Source organism: Carassius carassius, chromosome 1, assembly GCF_963082965.1.
Source record: "Carassius carassius chromosome 1, fCarCar2.1, whole genome shotgun sequence".
NCBI lineage: Eukaryota > Metazoa > Chordata > Actinopteri > Cypriniformes > Cyprinidae > Carassius > Carassius carassius.
In genome coordinates this window covers 4,971,143-4,996,119 of record NC_081755.1, presented here as the reverse complement: position 1 = coordinate 4,996,119, position 24,977 = coordinate 4,971,143, and the positions used below count along the sequence as shown (strand labels likewise).

Sequence of the window (24,977 nt, the reverse complement as noted above, 5' to 3'; positions counted from 1 at the left end):
CCATTCAATGTAATACGTTATGCTTTTTTTTCTTTCTTTTCTGTTCAAGTTTAAATGTTTAAGTCAGTGTCTTCCATTACTTGTCCTGTTGTGGCCATCCAGTGGATGATATCTTGTTGCGTTCTAAACGATCGACCTGGTAAAAGAGGAATGCATCACCCTTTGTTGTGGATAATATCATTTAAGAAGTTGATATTGTCCCTGATGTGAGCTGGTAAGTTCTTTTTCAATTATAAACAAAATATGAATCATTGTGAAAGGGAATGTCTGATCTGCAGCCCCTAGAACACATTCTACTATCTTTTCACCTTAGCTGTGTTTCCACTGCTGGAACTTTACCCAGGAACTAGGGACTTTGGGCTGGTACTTGGTGTGTTTCCACCGCAGGAACCAGGAACTAAATACAGTTCAGGGTAAAAAAAATGCCCCTCAGAAAGTCCCTGCTGGTGAGGTAGTTCTTTTTCAAAATTCCGGAGCTTTTGGGGGCGGGACTTGGGCACTAAACATCCTGATTGGTTGAGATCATGCAGCATTGTGATTTCGACCACCATTTATTCGGATAATTTACAAAATATTACTGTTATTGTGTCATGAAATGTAATTTTAAAAGTATTTCAGGCGAGAATGTAGTTGTTTACATCTCAAATCTGTGGTTTATTTATGAAGACAGCACCTATTTAAAAATGTGTTTCGCAGATTTCGGAGATGTGAGCTCCACGCGACCAGCAGGAGCTCAGTGATCATGTAACCTATCTGTACCTTGTCATTCTTGAAGATGAAGACTGAGGTTAGAATCCCCTATGAAGAAGATCGGTTTGTCAGGAGTCAGAGTCCAGTTCTTGTACTTGTTCTGATGATGTTCCTGTCATTCAAAAGTACCCAAGACTAGGTGCCAGGCCTCAGCTTGATTCTGTGCAACACAGTGGCCCTGTGGTAAGAGTGGTGATGCGAATTATGAGACAAGAGAAGGTTTTTTGTAACTCGTGGATGATAGAAAAATAAAAACTTTAATAAAAAAAATATTAAACATGGTAGTCTTTCTGTGGTGAGGTATGAAGCATAGCAGATGTGGCATCGGCTGTCATCCACTATGACAGTACATGAGATGAAATCATTTCATTTTTCATCCTGACACCTATTGTCATTTACAAATCCCCATGACATCATACGTGAAAATGTGTAGTCTTAACTGGGCTTAATAAAGTGATAAATATGGTGTAAAAGCAGTTTGAATTTTGCTTTAAGAAACATTGAAAAATATCTGTATTGTATGCTTTTATGTTCCATATTTTGTTAGTTTGTTAGTTAATAAATTTGATGTTGAATCAAATAAAAAAAAATTCCAAAGATAGACCCTTTGTAAACACGTGACTACGACCACGTGACGACGCAATGACTGACGGCAGAATCACCAGAAGCACGAGCGGGTAGTAGACGAGCGGGAAGTTTTAATCAGTTTAAAATAATTAACACTAAACTTTATGGCTTCTTCTATTGAACAAGCTGTCGTGCCGTTATCAGTAGAAGTAGGGCATCTGGTAGGTACTCAAAAAGAACGGTATTTGGAGAAGTTGGAGATTGCAGGATTGGATACCGATCCTTATTCCTCCATTTTCAAGGACCTCATTAAATTGCAGAGTCTACCCGACTTCATTCCACATGATCTGTACCACTATGTGGTAAACGGGGTATCCCCATACACTGGTGCTGATGTCAAAGCTTTTAAAAGTCTGGATGCTTACCAGTTCTTTGTAGCTGGCTGGGTTACGGGTACGTGATGCTCACAGCGCGGGGAGGTACCTATTTTGTATTCACATCTAACATGTAGCCTATGTTTTTAGAGGTCATGGACGTTCGTGTCTACCCACTCACCTCAGAAAATATTTGGCTGTCCCAAGTACCACCATAATGACCAATATTAAACTACAGTAACGTAGTAGGCCTAACTATTCAGCTACTTCTCTGCACAGTTAAAAAATGAGGCAGTTTTATTCCTAAAAAGAATATTTATTGTTGTCAGCCACTTCAACATTGTAAATACACAATTTGAACATTAGCACTGCACTGTGCTTACATACAAGTACATAAAAAAACTTAAATTACACTTATATTAAAATGTGTTGGTACTAAATTATTTATTATTACTATTTATTATTTATTAGTTATTGTTGCATTTAAAAAATGATTTCTGCATTTGAATTAGTCTATGATTTAAACCTAAGCATTAAAACCTTAAATGCAGAAACCTGACCGTTTTTAATCTTTCATAAGCAGTTATTTTCAGCTCACAACTAGATAACGTGTCTTTAAATATCTATTTAAAAAAATAATAAAAATAAAACTCTGAGTACATGTTTTATTATTTAAATGGATTACTTGTATTTTATGTTCATTCATTGACGTCCGAACGGGACTTTTATTTTGGTGTGGTGCTCTGACGTCATAAGGCAGCGCTGCCTCATCTAGGATTCGGCTGAAGAAACGTTTTCTCCCTCTCAAACGATGTTAAATAGATTCATTATTTAATGTTAGATTGTCATGCAACATCTGTTAATGCACGTTGTTTGTGAGAGTAAAGCGCATAAGAAACGGAGTAAAAGAAAAGCTGCTTCTCGTTTCTCTCGTGAATCACTTCATAGTAAGCAAGAAGAATCTTGAGAAAGAAACATTAGAGCGTTTTATGTGATTACAGTCATTGGAAGTTCATTTTTGAATGTCTGTTACTCTTGTCTTCTGGCATGAGATTTCACCATTTATGATAATTCAATTTAATAGAAGCTCTGAAACAATCAACAGTTTTACTTCACTTAACTTTACGGATAGGATTTTTTCTTTTAATTAGGAAACGTTTATAACCATTAGTGTAAATGCAAGTAAAGTGAATCACGAGAGAAATGAGAAGCAGGGTTTTTTTTTTTTTAACAAACCAACCGCAAACAAAGTCTTTAAACTGTAATCTAATAAATGCAATCTACAGATCATTCAGTACCTAAAACACATACATATGATAATCCGCTCATTTAAGGTCATTAACTCTCACTCTGACTGATTCTCTTAGCAGTGCTCTGACAGCTGAACTAGGGAGCAGATTTGATTTAGGTTTTGTTAATCACACTATTATAAAGATGGCGTTTATTAAAGAGGAGAGTGAAGACAGGATTATTGATGACGTGAAGATTGAAGAAGTGTTCAGAGTGAAACCAGAAGATACTGAGGAACAAACAGGTGGGATTTCATTCTGACTATGATCTTTATTCAAATGTCAGGCTCTACAGAAATGAATGATATTTTTGAAGAATATCATGCCAGTTTTATTATTTAAATGTTTTTATTTGACATGGGTGACTCATGTGTACAGACGTATTGAGATAATCATGTCTAGACAAATACCAAGATCAAATATTACAAAAACCAAACAGAACACACCTATGAAGTGCACTCGTACATTACATGATGAACTCAAGTAGGTTAAACAGAATGTGTACGCACACTTTCACTGCATGATTCAGATGATTACAATGCATTCGAAACAATAAAAAACGGTGGCATCTGTTTCATCGCAGTGTTCTCTTGCTTCTACTAGAGACACTGGCCACATTTACATGCACACTTTTTGGTTCAGTCGTACTGAATTCATTACGATCGATGAATCTTATTGTTGTGTTTACATGAACGCTAAATAAAGTGATTGGGTTGATGTGTGCATTTATATGTCACAAGCTTCAAATCAGAACAGATTGTTTTGACATGCACACACTGCTCAAATAGTGAAAGTGACATAATATTGAGTTTCTCACTGTTTGCACATAATAATCACTCTCCTGCTCTTGTTTCTTTATTTGTTTTTACCAGCAGAATTAATATTTAACCATTTATGGATCAATATAGATATAAACTGCTGTGTCGAATATTTATCACGCCCAATACAAGGTTATCCTGCTCCACTTCACAGTTGCCGAGAGAAAGGAGAGATTTATAATGATGGAGCACGCATTTATACAACACTTTATTCAAAAAGAAGAGCCTCTCCTTCTGTGCGTCATATGTCATTACGTTATTTCTGCGTCATTGCACATGTGCAGTTCTTTCAGTTTTGTGGTTCAATCAGATCGAGTGTTTACATGCACTGATCTATAATGTAGAACTGGATTGCTCATGATGTCATGAAAGTGAAGCCGCCGCGCCGCCATATTGGTAATCCCTAGTGTGCGAAAACGTTAATGAGAAAACATCACCTAACAAGTCGGCGTTTGTAAATCTCAGTACATTCCTACAATGCAACCACCCTAGGAATGTAAACGGTTAATATTTTTAATGTCGTGAATTTCCCCTACTTATTAAAAAGCTATGTTCATTACAGTAGTGAACATCATGAACATGATAAACATCAGACGGACACGACCTCAACATATACAGGTGCTGGTCATATAATTAGAACCAGAGGTGGAAAGAGTACAAAAATATTCTACTCAAGTAAAAGTACCATTACATTAATGAAATTTTACTTAAGTAAAAGTACCAGTTTAAAAATCTACTCAAGTAAAAGTAAAAAGTAGCTCATTTAAACTTTACTCAGAGTAAAAATTACTTAGTTACATTTTAACAGTGGGAGGGAGTCAAAATGGGACAGGCCAAGGGTGTCAAACTCAGTTCCTGGAGGGCCACAGTCCTGCACAGTTTAGATATAACCCTAATTAAACACACCTGATCCAGCTAATCTAATCATTTAGGTTTATTTGAAAACTACATGATATGTGTGCTGGAGCAGGGTTAGGGCTATGGCCCTCCAGGAACTGAGTTTGACACCCTGGGATAGGTCTATTAATCTCGAACTAGTTGTTTTTAATTAAAGGAATCAGTTATTTAGAATAATAAAACATTTGGGCTGTTACCAGGCAAATCAGTATCAACAAACTCATCTTTTAATGCAGAGGAAATGCAGAAGATTCATTGGAAGTGGCATTTAGATGTATTACACTGTTTAGTGCAGGACAAGAATGCATTTAACCTGCAGTTACAAATGCATGAATAATGTTTTGATATACAAGACATAAAATGTTGAATACTCATTTGAAATGATAAGAAATTAATTATTTAAAAAAATCAAAAGATACTTTAAATGTGAAATTAAAATGGCCAGTATGTGTCAGCAAGTCACTGTTAATAAGTGAGTCATTGCGATTGAACCGAATCATTTAAACGTTTGATTCATTCAGGAACGAAACACTGTCACGTTGCTCAGAGACGCAAAACTGTGCTTTGGTGGCTGTGTTTGGAATTATTTTCTGTTGTAGAAATAGAGCTAAAAAAGGCAATATGCTGTCTAAAACGCAAGTCTCTTAATAAACTTGTTTACTGAACTGTTATATATATGTATGTATATATTCATGATGATTTTTGGAGGAAAAGACGGCCTTCTTTGTGTGATTTTGATTTAATATATGAAATTATATAAATATGTGAATTTTCTGCCCCTATATCTTCAATTTCGTGATCATTCTAAATGCATTTTAGGAGACTGAATCACACAGTGAAAGAACGCACTATAAATGCGCGCGCACATCATTAAAACAAAAATAGCACACTCCTCACCACTGTCTTTTTGGCTAATTTGTGCAAAACCTCTTGCTAAAATGTCAAAGCTTCATTTTAACCACCAATGCAACGATGCAATTATTTAGCTTACCTCTACATTCTTGCGAAGGGTTGATGTCTTGTCGAGATTTTATAAGCTGCTAGTTTGGTCTTCCTAGGCAAGTACAGCTTACACTGCATAATAGAGCATACATATGGCCAGGGGTTCACTTCATTTCCTTCGAGTTCAACTTCAGAATATGACGGGGTTTCGTTTTCAGCGGTGTCTGCACCACTAACGCCTGTTTTTTCCGTCTACATCTTTCTTGTGATTTTAGCGCCAGTTTGCCCTCCTGCCCATTATTTACTGCCGTAGTTTCCAGGGAGCGATTTTTTTTATTTTTTTTTTACTCAGTAATTAATGTGTTTTAAAATGTAGCGAAGTACAATACTTCAAACAAGATATACTTAAGTAAAAGTAAAATTACAGATTTAAAAAATTACTTTAAAAAGTATTAGTACACAAAAAAGCTACTCAATTACAGTAACGCGAGTAAATGTAATTCGTTACTTTCCACCTCTGATTAGAACATCATCAAAAAGGTGATTTATTTCACTAATTCCATTAAAAAAGTTAAACTTGTATATTATGTTCATTCATTACACACAGACTGATATATTTCAAATGATTATTTAATTTAATTGTGATGATTATCACTGACAACTAAGGAAAATCCCAAATTCAGTATCTCAAAATTAGAATATAACTTAAGACCAATACAAAGAAATGATTTTTAGAAATCTTGGCCAACTGAAAAGTATGAGCATGTACAGCACTCAATACTTAGTTGGGGCTCCTTTTGACTGAATTACTGCAGCAATGCGGCGTGGCGCGGAGTTGATCAGTCTGTGACACTGCTCAGGTGTTATGAGAGCCCAGGTTGCTCTGACAGTGGCCTTTGGCTCTTCTGCATTGTTGGGTCTGGCATATCGCATCTTCCTCTTCACAATACCCCATAGATATTCTATGGGGTTAAGGTCAGGCGAGTTTGCTGGCCAATTAAAAACAGGGATACCATGGTCTTTAAACCAGGTACTTGTAGCTTTGGCGCTGTGTGCAGGTGCCAAGTCCTGTTGGAAAATGAAATCTGCATCTCCATAAAGTTGGTCAGCAGCATGAAGCATGAAGTGCTCTAAAACTTACTGGTATACGGCTGCGTTGACCTTGGACCGAAAACACAGTGGACCAACACCAGCAGATGACACTGCACCCCAAACCATCACTGACTGTGGAAACTTTACACTGGACCTCAAGCAACATGGATTGCTCGCCTCTCCTCTCTTCCTCCAGACTCTGGGACCCTGATTTCCAAAGGAAATGCAAAATTTACTTTCATTAGAGAACTTAACTTTGGACCACTCAGCAGCAGTCCAGGGCTTTTTGAAGCGAGACGTTTCTGACGCTGTCTGTTGTTCAAGAGTGGCTTGACACAAGGAATGCGACAGCTGAAACCCATGTCTTGCATACGTCTGTTTGTAGTGGTTCTTGAAGCACTGACTCCAGCTGCAGTCAAGTGTTGTCATGATACTGGAATTTCAAACTTCGATACGATACCTTGAAAAATATCAATATTCACAGAGAGAAAAACTGCCACTGTTAGGTTTTTTTATTTAAAGATAAATATAACATGTATATGTATATACTGTATATGTTTTTAAAATGGCACAGCTTTTTAAATACCTGAAAGTACACTTAACATCGGTCAGTCAAGCATTATAATATGATATCTGGATAATCAAGTATTATTTAATGACAGAACTTTAGTAATTATAATTAAAACTTGGTAACCATGTATGAATGCATAATAATAATGATAATAATAATACATTTTATTTATAATGTGCCTTTCACATGCTCAAAGCGCTACAACATACAAAAGTCAAACAAACATTGCAGTAAAAAAATAAGTATCCAAAATACACAATTTTAAAATTAAAAGTTTGAGTAAAGAGATGTCTCTTAAAACAATCCACAGACGCAGCATCCATGTTATTAAAATGAGAATTAAAAGTTAGCTGGGCATTGAAAAGAACCTCCAAATTACGAACCTGGCCAGAAGGGGACATTTGGATGTTGTCTACTGAGATTCTAAAATCCTTACATTTACTGACATTCAAAGGAGGGCCAATTAATAAGACTTAAGTTTTGGAGCACTTTAGTTTAAGAAAGTTGAGTTTCATCCACCCTTTAATTTCCATCAAACAAAAATTAAGATCAGGCTTAGAGCTGATATAAATCTGGGTGTCGTCTGCATAGCAGTGATAGCTCAGGTCATATTTCTGAATGATCTGCCCTAGAGGCAACATATAAATACTAAATAAAGTAGGACCCAAGACTGACCCCTGAGGGACACTCTGACACAGTCTGAGATCTGTTTGAACCCAGGTAGACAAATTGTATACGACCTCAAGAGTTAAGATTCAAACCAGTTTAACACCATTCCAGACTGACCTGTCCACTTAGGCAATCTGCCCAATATAAGAGATGTTGCTATTAATAATAGTAGAATAATATGCCCCTTTTGCAGCTTTGAGAGGATTTTGATACTCAATCTGATGCTGATTAAACATTAATCTGTGAACTGTTAAACCAGATTTTTAAATTTTACCATTCCAACTGCCTGCCTAAACGTCTTCAATTTATGCAACTCAGATGTGTACCAGGGAGATGATCTCTTAAAAGACACAACACATTTTTTCAAAGGAGCAAACTCATCCAGAATAGATGTAAGAGCAACATTAGGTCAATAGAGGCTGCCACTGGTAAATCACCCATAAGTATGATTAAGGAGATCAAGATCAATATCACGGATTTACCTGAAACAGATAACACGTCTGCAAAGTCTACAAAGGAGGAGTAGTCAGAGTGACCGTGAAGAGCTTGTGATCACTTATATATACATCAGTACACTCAAGTTTTTCAATAAATACTCCTGAAGTGCAGACCAGATTTAATATATGTCTGTGTCTGTGTTGCAAAGTCAACATGCTGAGTGAAGTTAAAACATTCAAGTGCATCCATGAGGCACACAGCATTATTGCAAGCCAAATTATCATTGTAAAAATTTAGATCACCAGTTAAAAGAATAACTGGACAGAGTCATAGGCAAGAACACAGTTTAAGATATTTTAGATTTAGTCCGAGAGCTGTCAGTCCCTCCATTGAAGCTGTGTGTACGGTCTACTGTCCATGTCCAGAAAGGTAAGAAAAACATCATCAAAGTAGTCCATGTGACATCAGAGGGTCAGTTAGAATTTGTTGAAGCATCGAAAATACATTTTGGTCCAAAAATAGCAAAAACTATGACTTTATTCAGCATTGTCTTCTCTTCCGTGTCTGTTGTGAGAGAGAGTTCAAAACAAAGCAGCTTAGTGATATCTGGTTCGCGAACAAATCACTTGATGTAACCGGATCATCTTGAACCAGTTCACCAAATCGAACTGAATCGTTTTTCAAATATGCAATACTTTACATTTTTGGAGTGCTATTTTTGTTCTGACTTATATTTTATATGGCTTGAAGTTTGTTGCCATAGATTAAACTTGGGCCTCATGAAAAGTAACCAGCAATAACTTCCCCCATTGTTGTTTTGGTTGGTGTAGTATTTGTGTAGTAAATCACAGTGTTTTATGCACCATTTACACATGGTAGGGAGCAGGTGTACATTTCTTTCATACCAACTAACATTTAAAAAATATGAAAATTTTCATGAATTCGAAAGTTTTTTTAATGGCTTTACGAAAGATTTACACAAAAAATGCCGCCTATGGTAGCAGTTGGATAGCCAAGACCTAAACCCATTTTAATGTTTGTTCACAATTTTGACAATACAATTCTCATACTGTCCAAAAGAATGCTTTGCTGGAAAATAAACCAGCTCTCCTTTGGTCAAGCTTTGTTTCGCAAGGCATTTGATAACTGCCAGGTTGAAAGTTTGAAAGCAAAGAGTTTCTGAGATGACAGTATATTTTGATGCTTTCTCTTGGTTTTGTTCTTTCTTTGTGCCATTTAAACTGGTTTTGTATGTGTTTTTCACTTTAGACCTGACTGAGGAGAGTCAAGAGCTGAAGGATTTGGAAGTGAAAGAGCAGAATGAGAAAGATCATGATTTCAAAATTGGAAAAAAAGCCACACAGACTAAAAAGTGCTCCTCTAAAAAAAGCATCAAGAAGATTGAATCTAAAAGCTTTTTTACCTGCCATCAGTGTGGAAAGAGTTTCAATCGGAAAGGAAGCCTTAAGGTCCACATTAGGATTCACAATAGAGACCTCACTTTCACCTGCAAACAGTGTGGAGAGTGTTTCAATAGCAATGAAAGCCTTCAAATACACATGAGAGTACACATCGGAGAAAAGCCTTGCATCTGCCAACAGTGTGGAAAGAGTTTTGCTCAAAAAAGATACCTTGCAGTCCACATGAGAAGTCACAGTGGAGAAAAGCCATATACTTGCTCTCAGTGTGGACAGAGTTTTGCACATAAAAGCAACCTTAATTCCCACATGAGATTTCACAGTGGAGAGAACTTGTTCACCTGCCAACAGTGTGGGAAGAATTTCATTCAAAAACAAAACCTCGAAGTTCACATGAAGATTCACTCTGGAGAGAGACATTTTATCTGTAAACAGTGTGGAAAGAGTTTCATTCGAAAAGGAGTCCTTGAAATCCACATGAGACTTCACACTGGAGAGAAGCCTTACACTTGCACTCAGTGTGGAAAGAGTTTTACTCATAAAAACACCTTTATTTACCACAAGAGAAGTCACACAGGAGAGAAGCTGTTCACATGTGATCAATGTGGAAAGAGCTTCATGACAGAACTAACCCTTAGATACCACATGACCATTCACACCGGAGAGAGACAGTTCATATGTGGTCAATGTGGAAGGGGTTTCACGCATAAAGTAAGCCTTAATCGCCACACAAAGACTCACTTAGGAGAAAATGGTTTTATATGTGAACTATGTGGAAAGAGTTTTAGTCAGAAATGTAGCCTTAAAACTCACATGAGAGATCACCTGCAAATCTGAGTGAACGTACACTGCTGCTGATTGTGGACCAAATCTGATTGTACGCCTTTGTGACCACTTCTGTTATTTCTTCTTAATCTTCTTTTACTTTGTAGATATTAGCCCCTTTCACACTTCACGTTGAACCCAGAATATTGCTGGAACATTGCCAGGTTGCCTTCTGTGTGAACGCAAACACGTCCCAAATTGATTCCAGGATTGGACCTGGGTTGGGGACCTAGTAACATTCCCGGGTTCAGTCCTGGAACGAGCGCTGTGTGAAAAAAAGCCAGAATTAATGCCATTAAGTGTCATAGGTATGTTGTACGGGGCAAAATCTAGTGACTACTTGTAATTAACTTGAATTATATTAGTTAAAATATACTAGTTAAACTTCTGTCCTACTACGAAATGCCACAGTGTAATTTAATAATAATATAAATAATGATCAAACAAATAAAATGACAAACAGAATGAAATAAAGAATATTACACTGTATTTTCCGATTCATCTTTAGTGAGAGAAGTAGTTGGGTCACTGTCTCTTCACACTGCATGACTATCCTGGCCAGCATTCAGTCCCTGCTGTGTTCACACTGCACAATGGATCGGCGACAGAAGGTTTCACACTGCATGACTTTACAATAGGAAGAATTGCTGACAACTCTGGCAAGCAAACTACATTTCACAACCAAACACGCCAGATGTGACAAGGAAACAACGCGATGTCACGCATGCATTCCAGAGTTCTCACGTGAGACTAGGATTATTATTAAAAATGGTAGCCCGCAAGAAGCTTGCAATACGAATTTCCTGTGTGCTGATTTTGCAGCGAAAACAAGAAAATGAAAAGAAGAATATGAAGGAGGAAATGGCTGGGGAAAAGCGAGCCATGCTTGCTGATCCTGTGATCTATAACTCCTCCCCGAACTCCCCGCTGCTCTCTATCTTATTGGCTATCGGTCATCGCAGATGTAGTTTTCAGTCAGAACACTTTCCACACAGCACGATTTTGAATTGCCGACAGGTCCAGATATTTACTTGTAGGCGATTCTCTCAGATCGCGTCTTTGCTTATTCACACTGCGTGATTGTCACTCATATGAACGAGGATATTTTAAATATTTAAATTAGGGCTGGGCAAGTTAACGCGATTTTAAATTAATTAATGCCGACAATTAGTTTATCGCGCGTTAACGTACTGGGTCACAGGAGAGGGGTGGGATGTTTATCAGTAGGCTACTGACTGCTTGGGATGAGCGTCATCACGTCTCAACCAATGAAAGCATTTGTTGTGTGTCTAAGAGTGCTACAGCACGAAACAGAAAATATCAGGTGCGGACAGAAAAATTGAAAAAAGTACCGAAATCTTAAATGGACATTTTTATTTTAAACCTCTTCCACACAGTGGAGTTAATAGAACTAAAGCTATTTGTAACCACTGCAAAGCTGAATTTTCTTATCATCGGAGTACTTCGAGTCTGCAGTATCACTTAAATGCAATGCACACCGTTGATGCCAGCAAATCACCCACCCAAACAAACAGTGGAGGAAGGCTTCGGCAGACTACATTGGATGCAGCATGTGGGAGAACTATAGATAAACAAAAGAAAGACAAGCTAACAAATGCCATTGCGAAGTGGGTAGCTACAAACTGCAGGCCGATTAGTATTGTGGAAGATGTCGGTCTGAAGAATGTTATTAGGATCGCAACGAATGACTGCACGTATGAGCCTCCGCCAAGACGCACCATCGCAAGAAAAATACATGAATTGTATGAAAATGAGAGGACTATAAAGGCAATGGCGTTACAACGTGCACCAACTGTTGCCCTCACCGGAGACTACTGGACATCGCTGGGTAACCATAATTACCTCGGAGTTACAGTTCATTACAATGATGAACAATGGGAACTGCATTCACATGCTCTGACTGTAATGAAGACTCAAGAGAGACATTTTGCTGAAACGTGTGCTGAACATTTTATTCATGTTGCACAGCAGTGGGACATTTTAAATAAAGTCAGCACACTTAGCACAGATAGTGCAAGAAATATGTTTGCTGCTGCAAGACATCTGCCTTTTGAACACGTCCCCTGCGTCGCACACAGTCTCCAGCGTTCTGTCACAGTATCTCTGCACAACAGCGCGTTTGACGTCCTGGCCAAAATGCAGAAAGGTTGTGGGCCATTTTAAGCACAGTCCAGCGAGTGCTGCAGAATTAGAACAAAATCAAATTGAACTTGGACCAAAGAAGGAGTCGCTTATACAAGACATTCCAACCAGATGGAATTCGACTCTGGACATGATAAAAAGTGTCCGCAGGAACGAACAGCCACTGAGGGATGATGTCCTCACCACACACAACACGAAGATTGCCATGCCAACAACAGCTGAAATGGAAATGCTACTGGAGCCCTGCAGGTATATTTTACGCCATATATTTCTCACTGTCTTGTCTGAGTGCATGTGAGAGAGAATTAATGTGTCTGTATGTGTGTGTAAGCATGAATATGAGGACATTTTTTGTGTGTATAAGTGAATGCAAAACATTTGAGTGAAATGGGTTTGATTTTTTTGCAGGTATGTGACTGAACTTCTGGGTGGAGAAAAATATGTTTCATGCTCTGTGGTTCTGCCTGTTTTTTGCCATCTCTCTCGGGTGATGGAGAGCTCAGATGATGACCCTGCCTATGTGGTCAAATTCAAGTCTACATTCAGAACAGACCTGGAGACACGCTAGGAAAATGCCAACATTGCATATCTGAAGATTGCAACCGCATTGGACCCGAGATTCAAGGACCTCAAGTGTCTACCCAGAGCTGAGAGAGGTGAGGTGTGGGCCTCAGTCACTAACTTACTCAAGGAACAGAGGGTTGCTGCAGAAGAACCTGTGGAAGCAACAACATCAAAGCCATCAAAGAGAAAGTTTGCCCTATTGGCTGCTTCATCAGAGTCTGATTCTGAACATGAGGAAGACTCAATTGAGAACGGTGTGCGTCGATACAGAGCAGAGCCCACCATCAGTACAGAGGCCTGTCCATTACAGTGGTGGTCCAAACATGCAGGCTCACACAGTAGGCTGGCCTCAATTGCTCAAAAGTACTTGGCCACACCTGCAACATCTGTACCCTGTGAAAGGTTGTTTTCTCTTGCTGGTCATATTGTACAGAAGAAGTTTCTTTATCATCTGAAAATGTGAATGACCCTAACCCTAACCCTAACCCTGTGTCTTAGCAACTGGCTTGGTGCAGATGAGTTAGTAAATGTAAAGTTGGAAGAATGGATAAATGCAGTTAATTTTGTCCACTCAACCTGCATCACTGAAAGATTTTTTTTTTTTTTTTGGACTGAGATTCTCAGTCTCTTAAAGAAGATTGATGTTGTTGCTCGGAAGGGGCCAGTTATAATGTTATGATCGAGGTTCTGGACATAATAATAATTTTTTTTTTTTTTTTTACAAACTAAACAAAACTTTGTTTTAATGTTTTATTTATAAGTTAATGTTATATTTAATTTGATTACATTAATGTTTAAGTTAAGATTTACAAGAAATGTTAACTGATACTAACCTTTAACTGCTGTAAAAAAGCACTTTATTTGTTTAAAGTTTTGACAAACCAAATGTTATTGCACTTTTGTTCATACTGCAGAACTTTGAAAGAATAAAATTACACAATACACTACTTTTGATTTCATTATTGAATTTTGTGCATGCTGCGATTAATCGTGATTAAAGATCATGTGATTAATCGCGATTAAAATATTTAATCGTTGCCCAGCACTAATTTAAATATCAAAATGTACTTACAGTCTGTGAGTCAGAACAGTCAGCACTGTAGTCTACTCTCCCAGGATCAGCAAACAATCCTCTGTATGTATTGAAAGTGAAAGTGACGTGACATTCAGCCAAGTATGGTGACTCATACTCATACAATTTGTGCTCTGCATTTAACCCATCCAAAGTGCACACACACAGCAGTGAACACACACACACACACTGTGAACACACACCCGGAGCAGTGGGCAGCCATTTGTGCTGGGGAGCAGTTGGGGGTTCAATGTCTTGCTTAAGGGCACCTTAGTCGTGGTATTGTTGACCTGAGACTTAAACCCACAACCCTAGGGTTAGGAGTCAAACTCTCTAACCACTAGGCCACGATTTCCCCAAAAAGAGGGCATGTTGTAGGATGGCTGGAGAGGAGAAGTTTAGATACTTCTGCCTCAGTGAAGGGACAGAAGGGGAGTTTTAGCAGTGGATGTGGTTGGTTTGAGTCCCTGTGTGTCTGGAGCTGAGAATTGAGCTGATTGGTTTAGTTTTGTCAGTAAAGAATGTGGAAAAATGATCAGCTGTTAAAGAGGTGGTGGAGGGGGATAGAGGAGATAATTGAATGTTTTAAAGAGATTGCATGTGTGTGAAGTGCTGTTCTTGTTGTGGAAATTAGCGGTAAAGGAACAAGTGGATAGTTAATTTTTTATTTGCATCCTGGATCAAGTCAGAGGATTGTTCAAAATATTTAGTTTGTAAATAAGGCACAATGTCATGAAGAGTTCACAAATAAACATTTGTTGAAAGATGGAAGGGTTTCCCCACTCTCAGGTGATGCACCCACTGAGAAACCTGATGAAAGTGCTCTAGTTATTGGTGATTCTATTGTACGGAACGTGAATATAGAGACACCAGCCACCATAGTCAAATGTTTACCGGGAGCCAGAGCGCCTGACATCTTGGCAAATTTAAAAGTGCTGGCTAATGCTAAACGTAAATACAGTAAGATTGTTATTCATGCCGGTGCTAATGATTCATGCCGGTGCTCGACTTCGCCAGTCAGAGATCACTAAAAATAACATTAAAGAGGTGTGTGAACTTGCAAGCACGATGTCAGACACTGTAATATGCTCTGGTCCCCTCCCTGCTTACCGTGGTGATGAGATGCATAGCAGATTGTCATCACTCAATGGCTGGATGTCTAAGTGGTGCCCGCAGAATAACAGGTTTCATTGACAATTGGACGAGCTTTTGGGGCAGACCTGACCTGTTGAAAAGAGATGGTCTCCATCCCTCCTGGGGTGGCGCCGCTCTTCTCTCTAGAAATATGGTAAATAGTCTTATACTTGACTAACTGGGGCCCAGGTCAGGAAGTAGACAGACTGGCTAAACTGACCATGTACTAGTTACCTAACATCACAAAAGTCAAAAGTTTGATCAAGCCTTTTTAATGGAGCATGCTGCTAAATGTCTTGTCCAGGCCCTTGTCATTTCTAGGCTGGACTACTGCAATGCTCTTCTGGTTGGACCTCTACAACTGATTCAGAATGGAGCGCCACAACTGGTTTTCAATGAGCCCAAAAGAGCCCATGTTACACCATCTTTATCTCCTTGCACTGCGTACAGGTTGCGGCTCGCATCAAGATCAGACATTGATGCTTACATATAGAACAGCCACAGGCTCAGCATCCGTCTACTTCCACTCACTATTACAAATCTACATCCCCTCCAGAAGTCTGAGATCCGCTATTGAGCAACGCTTCTTGGTACCATCACAGAGAGGCTCAAAATCACTTTCCAGAACATTCTCACTCACTATTCCTGGCTGGTGGAATGATCTTCCCTATCTGGAATGTTAAATCCCTGACAATTTTCAAGGAATAACAGCTTGTTTCAAGCAAAAAAATAAAAAGACTTAATTTTTACTTTTTTTTCTGAAAACAAGACAAACAATTGTAAGTAAAGCATTCTTTGCAGTGTACTCATTGTCAAACTCATACTCTAGATTTAATACCATCACGTGGAATGATGTTGAATAATGATGTCTCAGATCAATATGTAGTCTTAAATGTATGGTAGAACCATCACTTCTACCACTAATTCCTTAGCATATCAAAATGCTCAGAAAAACTTGATGATGTAACAGAAACTATGGACTCTCTCTTTTCTAGCACTTTAGACATGGTTGCTCCTTTATGCTTAAGGAATATTAAGGAAAACAGTCTGATGCCGTGGTAATAATAAGTACATTAGGCATGATCTTAGCTTTACATTACAATACAACATCATTCCTAGGTTGCCCCCTTTGTGTAGTTAATGAAATTGCAAGACACCCGTGTAGGTCTTCAGATACACCTAATTGTTTTTGATTGTATTTTATTTTATACATTTATATAGAGTCCAGTCCAGTATGCATTGATGTAGCAGATTGCTATCTTATTAATTTTTGTGTTTGATTTCGAATTTAAGATTAACAGTATGAAAGTATTTGAAGAGTATTTGAAACAAGTTATTTAATTTTGTGCTTAAGGCTCAAGGCCAAAATTGGAAGCTGCGGGTGCATAACATTTTTGACTATTCAGCGTGATTTTTTTTTTTTGGTCATTGTGCTCTACACCCATATGTCTGCTTGTTTAAAACAACACAAAATGTTCATCAAGATAATGTAAGCTTAAAACCGGTTTCTCCCACGGAAGAAAATGTAAATATGAACAAAATCTACTCCTCTTAAACGTTGTTAAAACTTATGAGTGTTTATCCACTACTGTACATATTTGCCTTTCATCATTAGTCATGTGTTTGAGAATGAGATCACTATCTCACTCTGATGTTTTCTAGATCTTCGAAGGTCAAAATATCGTTCTGTTCAACTTAATGTTAATGGATGACGCTGGATCGATCACAATTTTGTGTAATTCAATGTGTCGATCACATTTATTTGGGTTTGCAGATAATGTATGATATGCATCCAAAATAATTAAATGATCATTCATGCTTGCAAAGAAAATGAAACGGGATTGGTTTCAATCAAACAGGATATTAAAATCAATCAGTCAAGCACCCAGTTCTGGTTGAAACAGTACAACATATGAGAGTGAAAGCTGATATAAACATCGTTGGTCAAATCCTAAGCTTTTTATAGATAAAATGAAGTCTAACTTTAAAGTTCAATGATTTATACCATTAACATCCTAATATAAAACAAGTTAATGTGGTGCTGCTAGTAATGAATTTTATGAAAAGTTCGTGTGTTAAGGGAAATATAGTTCATGACATTAAAAAAACAATATATCTTTCTTATAGTAAAGTGCCACTGGTTCAAAAGGAAATAATAACTTTAGCAAGCTCTTTTAGGGTGTTTTAATGTACATTGCACATATTTTTCTTGTATGGTCAATATTAACTTGTAAAATAGAATAATGTAGTTTGTTGTATTAATTTTTACACTGGGGTGTAAAAGTGTGTGTATGTGTAATATTCTGTATCAGGCTCTTTTCCTATACATTACAAAGTAGTGTTATGATAAATTGTTATTGTGTCTTGTCATTACTGCTGTCTGGTTTATTAAAACCTATTCATTCTCTGTTTACCTCTATTAAACTTTCATTTTCTCACAAAGACCCTCCCCTTCTGATAAGCTATAAAATGAGCACTGAAACAGACACGTCATTTCACTCACCTCCTGATCAAAGATGGATTTGAAAATCTCTCTTCTTCTTCTTCTTCTGTTTGTTCTTTACACTTCAGGTACAAAGACCCATCGTGCTTGTTTAAGTTTTTTTTTTACATTTCAATACAGACAATTGATGTCTCTCTCTCTCTCTCTTTATTTCTAAAGGACACTCTCTCAAATGTAAATTGTGTCCAGGGAGCTCTTGTGAACTGGAAACATGCTACAGTGGATCAACCAGCTGCTTTAGTGAAACACAACTTATTAAGTCCAGTATGACGAATTTAAATTAATTGTTATATTTGATTATTGGTGATGCTACTATAATTTGCAAAATGTATTTTATGTTTTAATGGGGGGTGGGGGTCCTTACTGGTGATTTTATATTATTTTGTCTTTTCATTCCTGCTTTGCAGACTTCAGTCTATCCAATGCAGCTGAACTGAAGGTTAGAGGATGTGCTCCAGTTGGTGACTGTGTAAGTGGGTTCATCAACCTCGGCAGTATAAAGGTGTCTTCTTCCTGCTGTAACACAGATCTCTGTAATGACAAAGATGCTCCAGGTATTGTGCTTTTCTGAGCATGTGCAAAAACTGACAAAAATCAACACTCATTTTAATTCATGTCATTCAATCTGTAAATACAATGCATGTCAACCATGAACTGATTAAATGGATGGAGCAGTTAGTTTCATGAGATGTTTTGTACAAAATGAATGAACAGTTGTTTTTGTGCTGTAGATCTCCCAAATGTCACCAATGGAAAACAGTGTTACCATTGTGATGGGCACAGCTGCTCAAGCATACTACCCTGCTCAGGGAGTGAAGACCGCTGCTTCACAGCGACAGGTGAGAATCTGAATGAATACGTTTCTAACCATTGTTTTGTTTCTCTATCATTTATTATAACATGTCATACAGATTACAAACCAATTGCATTTTTTCTTTGTTTACATCAGGGGATTTGAAAGGCACACTCTAAAAAATGTTGGGTTATTTAATCTACCCAACAGCTGGGTTATGAAATGCTTTACCCATTATGGGTTATTTATATGGAATTTGGGTTATTTTGTGCAACTCATGCGTTGGGTCAAAATCCATCAACCCAACTTATTTCATTTGACCCAGCACATGGGTTGTTTGTGCTTCGAACCTCATCATCGCATCATCACAAGAGTCCACACACTGAGAGCCCGACACAGCAGAGAACCTGACTGCTCATCCAGCTAGGAGAAGAAGTAATAAAAGGTATGTGTACGCTACGTGTCTAATTCACTTTGTCTGTGTTAAGTTACCTATTAAAGTAGTGTATTGTCGAGGCAAGTTTGTTGGTTTGACAAACATTGTAGCTAACGTTAGCCATTATCATGGAAGCACTGGTAGCCTACAGCTTATCCGTTTGGTCTGAATTATATTAATTAATTAACTTTAATTAAACAAGTTCATAAAGCCCATGAGCATATATAGTCATGTTTATTGAATTCGCCAGGCTAATTTGAAAGCTAGTTTAAAGCTAACCAGGTGATTCGCCAGTAAACTAGTTTACTGTCAGTTGCTTTGCCTTATTTTCTGGCTATAACGAGCGCTTGTTTTTCCTGAAGCTTTTAATGTGACATGAAGGCATTACACAGTGTTTGACTGATTAAAATAGGTAAAAACAGTGAGATAATCTGATTTTGTGAAAGAGATAATTTTATTTTTATTCATGTGAATTGTAGAGATGCGGGGCTTGAAAGTAAATCAGCACAGGGTTAAGTCTGCAGTGGTGAGAAACCAGGACTCTTATTTTGAAAAATGAAAGGAGGAGCTGTGTGCGCGCCTGCGCCCTTACATCTGCAGAGCATTTTGTGAGACGTTACACGGATGTTTCCTCATCAAATTTTCCTTTTATTTTGCAGGTATTGTTACAAAAACTTGATAATATGCACACGAGATCTGTAATGTTAATGTATATGCTCATACCGCTGATATTTCACTGCGGTCAACCCAGCCGCCAAGTAGAAAAGCACAGTCAATCTAGCCGCCACGTTATCGGGATTGTGAATATGTGGATATGCAGACTGTCCGCCATTTTTTTAACGCTGTAACACGAGGTGATTGTGAAACGCATTTAATTCTATTCAAATTGACTCCAGTTACAAAGTTAGTGTTCATTATGAGTTTACTTCCAATTTGTGTTTGGTTTATTTAGTTATATATACGTACAAAGATCGGATGCACTTTTTTTGCAGAACTGTCTTATCTGTCTTAACGTTAACGTTACTTGGCCTTCTGCGCGGGGTCTGTAACATCAAGAAATATATAATATATTTATGTGCACTGAAGGCTATGCTGTGAGCAGCCACAAATATTCTTGTGCTGTAAGAACAGACAATTTACATGTATGCAATTTGTTATGAGGTATATAGAGAGAGGGAGGATTGTTTTCTCCATATTTTGTGATGCTAAATAAAATTGCTGGTATCTTCACATCGTTTTACATTTCTGCTGCTGTAGTCTGCATTGCTTTTGCATGGTGACGTATGAATAGTTAATACTATAGCAATTGTATTTTTGCTTAAGCTCTTTTTGTGTTTGTTTCAGATCAATGGACAACTTTGTCAGTAACACTTTGACAGACTGGCAGCTGACAGACCTTGTGACTTGTCTAAAGATTTAACATTAGAGGTAAGAAATTAGTTTTCCCATCTACCTTATATCAAGTCTTTATTGCTACTCAAGCCCTTTTCAGACATGAATTCTTATGAAATATAATTTTTCAGCAGTACTTTAAAGTGGTAGTTTGAATTATAGGACATAAATATGAAATGCTTACCGTCAATATGGCCAATACAAAGGTTTTAATTAATAACCCAAGTCCTGTGTCTTGAATTTTTATTTGGTTATTTTACGTTTACTCCACAAAATTCATTGCATTTATATTGTTGACTTGTTCTTTTAAAAAATGCTGTCACTGGGTAAAAATTTTCTGTATGTGCTATGCAACACATCAATGCACCTCTGTTGTTCAATGCCTGCAAGTGACCGCAGCACAACGTGTTCTTCTGCAAGCTTTTGCATGAACATGCTCATTGATAAAAGGTTGCACAGCAAATACAGAAAATAGTGCCTAGTTGAACGGACACATCCTTTTATAGAAGAAAAAAGTCAACAATACAACTGCAATGAGTAGAGTAAGGTTTTTTACATTTATTTGTTTTAGCCAACTCACTGGAAGTACTTGTTATGGATAATAACCAAATTAAAACTTGAAATGAAAAAGAGACTCTCGTTATAAATTAATTCCTTCACATTGCCTATATTAACTATTTCATACTACTTTATTTCCTACAATCCAAACAATCCATTTAAATCTAGTTTTCCAATCTAGTTTTTACCTGTGTGTTTTTCTGATTAACAGTCCTACATCAGATATCAAAAAGGCACTGGCTTCGGGTTTGGTTCAGTCATTTACCTGTTTTAAAGACTCAAGCAGTGGCAACATGAGTGTTTTTTTTTTTTAATGTCATTGAGATTTATTTGGGTTGTCATGATCCTCAAACCGTTTTAGTTTGATTTTTAAGTTTGCAATCCAATTCGATTTTCAATTTAAACTTTTCTTAGTTTACTGGAGTCAGCCGAGGGCTCTACCAGGCCCCCTTCTGTTTTTGCTAGATTTCCTGTGTAGATCTCCTATTTCTGGTGAATCCTCACCAAAGAATACACACTAGGGTTTGTACATGTGAAAATTTTCCCGCAGGTCCTTTAAAAAGTTTTAAATAAATGATTGGGAATTTGAGGCCTTAAATTTGAAAAAAAAAATTATTTGAAGCAAAACATCCCTATTTCAGTTTCTGACAACTTTGTTCTTTTTTTACAGAATGTACCATATCAGACGAACGTGCGTCACAGTTTAACGAATGGTTGAGAAACAATTCTCAGCCCCTCAGCCAGATAGAGGCCTACAAAGACCAAGTGGATTAGGGACAACAATTGGACCATCGATCAGATCCTCGAAGAGTTCCCTCGCTTAATGACCAAAGGCATGGTAGGTATAGGGAAATATGATCTTACATATGAGGAAACATTGTTTATAATGTCTTATTACTGTGCAACATTAAATTGGTTTTAAAAATGTGTTTTCCATTTTATAGATTGCACGGGACTTTCTTGTCCTACATGGGGATGCTGCATCAAAGTTGTCTGAAACTTGGCTACCCATTTATGCTGAGAAGATCCTGTACCTGGCAAGACAGGAGGGGAAGTTGACATTGCCCCGGATGGATTAACACCAGGTAATATATTCTTGTCAGCAGATCTTGTAAATGCAGGGAATGCAATGGAAGATGTGGGGTATTTATGCAATGATATACGATGAAATCGCAGGTATTGTGAAATCACAGGTATGCTTTTTCACATCGTATTGACACCTATGTCTTCCTACAGATGGTGTTGGGGAACTCGCCCTGAGGCAGTTGCCAGCCTTGCTTCTACCTACAATTTACAAAGTTGGCAGTGGCCACGGTGTGAAAGTAGTTTGCCTCACCATACAGGAATGCAGCCTGGCCTTCATCAACCATAAGCCTGTAAGTCCTCATGCACATCTAAAGGGGAAACTTTATTCATTTTATCAACCTATCTGAGCTCAATACTGTGCACGCACACATGCATATCCAGGTTTGTTTTACTATACTTTTGGGGACAGGCATCAAAAATAGCCTGACAGTATTAGCTGTTCTACAAGCTTACAACTCGTTGGTCACTATCAAAGCATCCTAGAACACCTCAGCAGTGCCACAGGTTGATTACCTCTGTACCACACTGATGCAGTAATTCGTTCTAAAACAGGCACCAACAAAGTATTGAGTGCAGAAATTAACTTTTATCAGAAGGTTGACACTTTTGTATTTGAACCCATTTGGACCTGACTCCATGAGGTTGACTCTAAAGAAGTCTTCTAAATCTACAAAGCATTTGTGGCCCAACTATCTGACTACCTAACCCTGCTGCCTATCGGCCAGATAGGATAGTCAGATAAGTGGGCCGCACGCATTTTCTCAGCATGTTTATTGTAATGTTAGATCAATCAATTTATGACTTTTTAGGTCAATTGAGGTCTGTTAAATTGTTTTCTGTAATGTGAGCTATATGCTCTAAGGCTACGTTCACACTGCAGGCTGAAACGACCCAATTCCGATTTTTTTTGCCCCTATGCGAACTGTATCTGATCTTTTCATGACAGTCTGAACGACAAAGATCCAATCTTTTCAAATGTGACCCAGGCCACTTGGGTATGTGGTCCTGAATCCGATACGTATCCGATCTTTTGAAATGCGACCTCCGTCTGAACGACCAGGCCACATGTATCCGACCCGTACGTCATTGATGCGCTACAAACGTCACAATTCTGCATTGAAGTAGGCAGGAACGAGAAGATAAACAACAACCATGGCGGACGATCACAAAAGGTCGCATTTAATTGGAAATGTGAACGGCCTTGCAAAAAATCAAATAAAAAAAAACAACGGAATTGAGCATTAAGCCCTGCAGTGTGAACGTAGCCTTTGTCAAAAAAGGTTTGGAATATTGGTTATTTGCAATGAAATGTGAACTATTACAGTTCAACTTTTTTAATTAGAAATGCACTGAATCTTTTCCAAATTGTAAAGCTAAGTAGACTTTATCATAAAACAGTAATTTCTCTAGTGAGGACCAGGAAAATGGTCCTCACAATGTCTGTATTTCAATTGTACTATAGTAATCGGTTGACATTTGGTCCTTACTCACTCGTACTCTCGCTCTCTTGTATTTTCTTTTTTAGCCTGGAATAAACATGGTGGAGTACCTCCATGAGGCCAAGGCATGCAAGCCATATCCCCCCCATCCTGACGCTGGGAAATGATCAGAGTGCATTTCAGGCCTTCGTCTAAAATGGTTAAGTTTATTCAAACTAGAATTCTTGCTTGCAAGTAGAGCTAATGGCTCTTAAAAGCAGCAATTAGGAATTTGAATTTATTCACTATAGAGCTGCTGTTGGTCTGTTGAATGTTCAGGCAGTTCAATCGAAATTGTTGTTTTGCTCTGAATGTTTGAACTGAATCATTTCTACTGTATTGTTGATATTAATGTAATAATTTTTTTCAAACATTCCATTGCTTTGCTATTATTGCATAATATGCATAAATCTAGCATGTATTCGGTTCTAGGTTTGTAGTTTCACAGTTTTATATGGGTAGTCTATTGCAGTTTATTTTCCTATTGTACTGTAATGCTAGACTTAATTTTACCCATCTTAATATGTAGTTGAATCAACCCAGAATTGTAATTAATTTGACCCAGCATTTGGGTACGCTACATAACAAATATGTAGTTAAATCAACCCATAATTGTATTTAATTTGACCCAACGTTTGGGTAGAATATTTAACAAATATGTAGTTAAATCAACCCATAATTGTATTTAATTTGACCCAACGTTTGGGCAAAATATTTAACAAATATGTAGTTAAATCAACCCATAATTGTATTTAATTTGACCCAACGTTTGGGTACACTATTTAACAAATATGTAGTTAAATCAACCCATAATTGTATTTAATTTGACCCAACGTTTGGGTAGAATATTTAACAAATATGTAGTTAAATCAACCCATAATTGTATTTAATTTGACCCAACGTTTGGGTAGAATATTTAACAAATATGTAGTTAAATCAACCCATAATTGTATTTAATTTGACCCAACGTTTGGGTACACTATTTAACAAATATGTAGTTAAATCAACCCATAATTGTATTTAATTTGACCCAACGTTTGGGTAAAATATTTAACTCATCTGTTGGGTTAAAAATGATCAACCCATCTTGCTGGGTCAAATTAACTACTGTTGGTCTGGTGCAATAGTGACCCAGTGGTTGGGTTATA

The 24,977-nt window shown here is 37.6% G+C and overlaps 1 protein-coding gene and 2 long non-coding RNA genes across 3 annotated transcripts; all 3 read left to right on the top strand.

The window, feature by feature from the left end:
* The first annotated feature begins 2,650 nt into the window (after nucleotides 1–2,650).
* LOC132153737 (gastrula zinc finger protein XlCGF8.2DB-like) lies at nucleotides 2,651–10,662 on the top strand. Its single transcript, XM_059562702.1, has 2 exons — nucleotides 2,651–3,225; nucleotides 9,677–10,662. Exons 1-2 carry the CDS (start codon nucleotides 3,126–3,128, stop codon nucleotides 10,660–10,662), a joined length of 1,086 nt encoding a protein of 361 aa, XP_059418685.1. The 5' UTR covers nucleotides 2,651–3,125.
* Nucleotides 10,663–16,477: 5,815 nt separating this feature from the next.
* LOC132139925 (uncharacterized) lies at nucleotides 16,478–18,929 on the top strand. Its single transcript, XR_009433685.1, has 3 exons — nucleotides 16,478–18,350; nucleotides 18,494–18,640; nucleotides 18,818–18,929. It is a non-coding gene; the product is annotated as an uncharacterized LOC132139925 (long non-coding RNA).
* Nucleotides 18,930–22,026: 3,097 nt separating this feature from the next.
* Nucleotides 22,027–22,635, top strand: LOC132139931 (uncharacterized). The gene is made up of 3 exons (XR_009433686.1): nucleotides 22,027–22,103; nucleotides 22,210–22,350; nucleotides 22,502–22,635. It is a non-coding gene; the product is annotated as an uncharacterized LOC132139931 (long non-coding RNA).
* Nucleotides 22,636–24,977: the final 2,342 nt, after the last annotated feature.

Bases quoted from the DNA above. Each gene is read 5' to 3' on its own strand.
- LOC132153737 (XM_059562702.1), top strand. From the start codon at position 3,126: ATGGCGTTTATTAAAGAGGAGAGTGAAGACAGGATTATTGATGACGTG. The intron at 3,226-9,676 runs GTGGGATTTCAT...TTTTCACTTTAG, and splicing joins AGATACTGAGGAACAAACAG to ACCTGACTGAGGAGAGTCAA.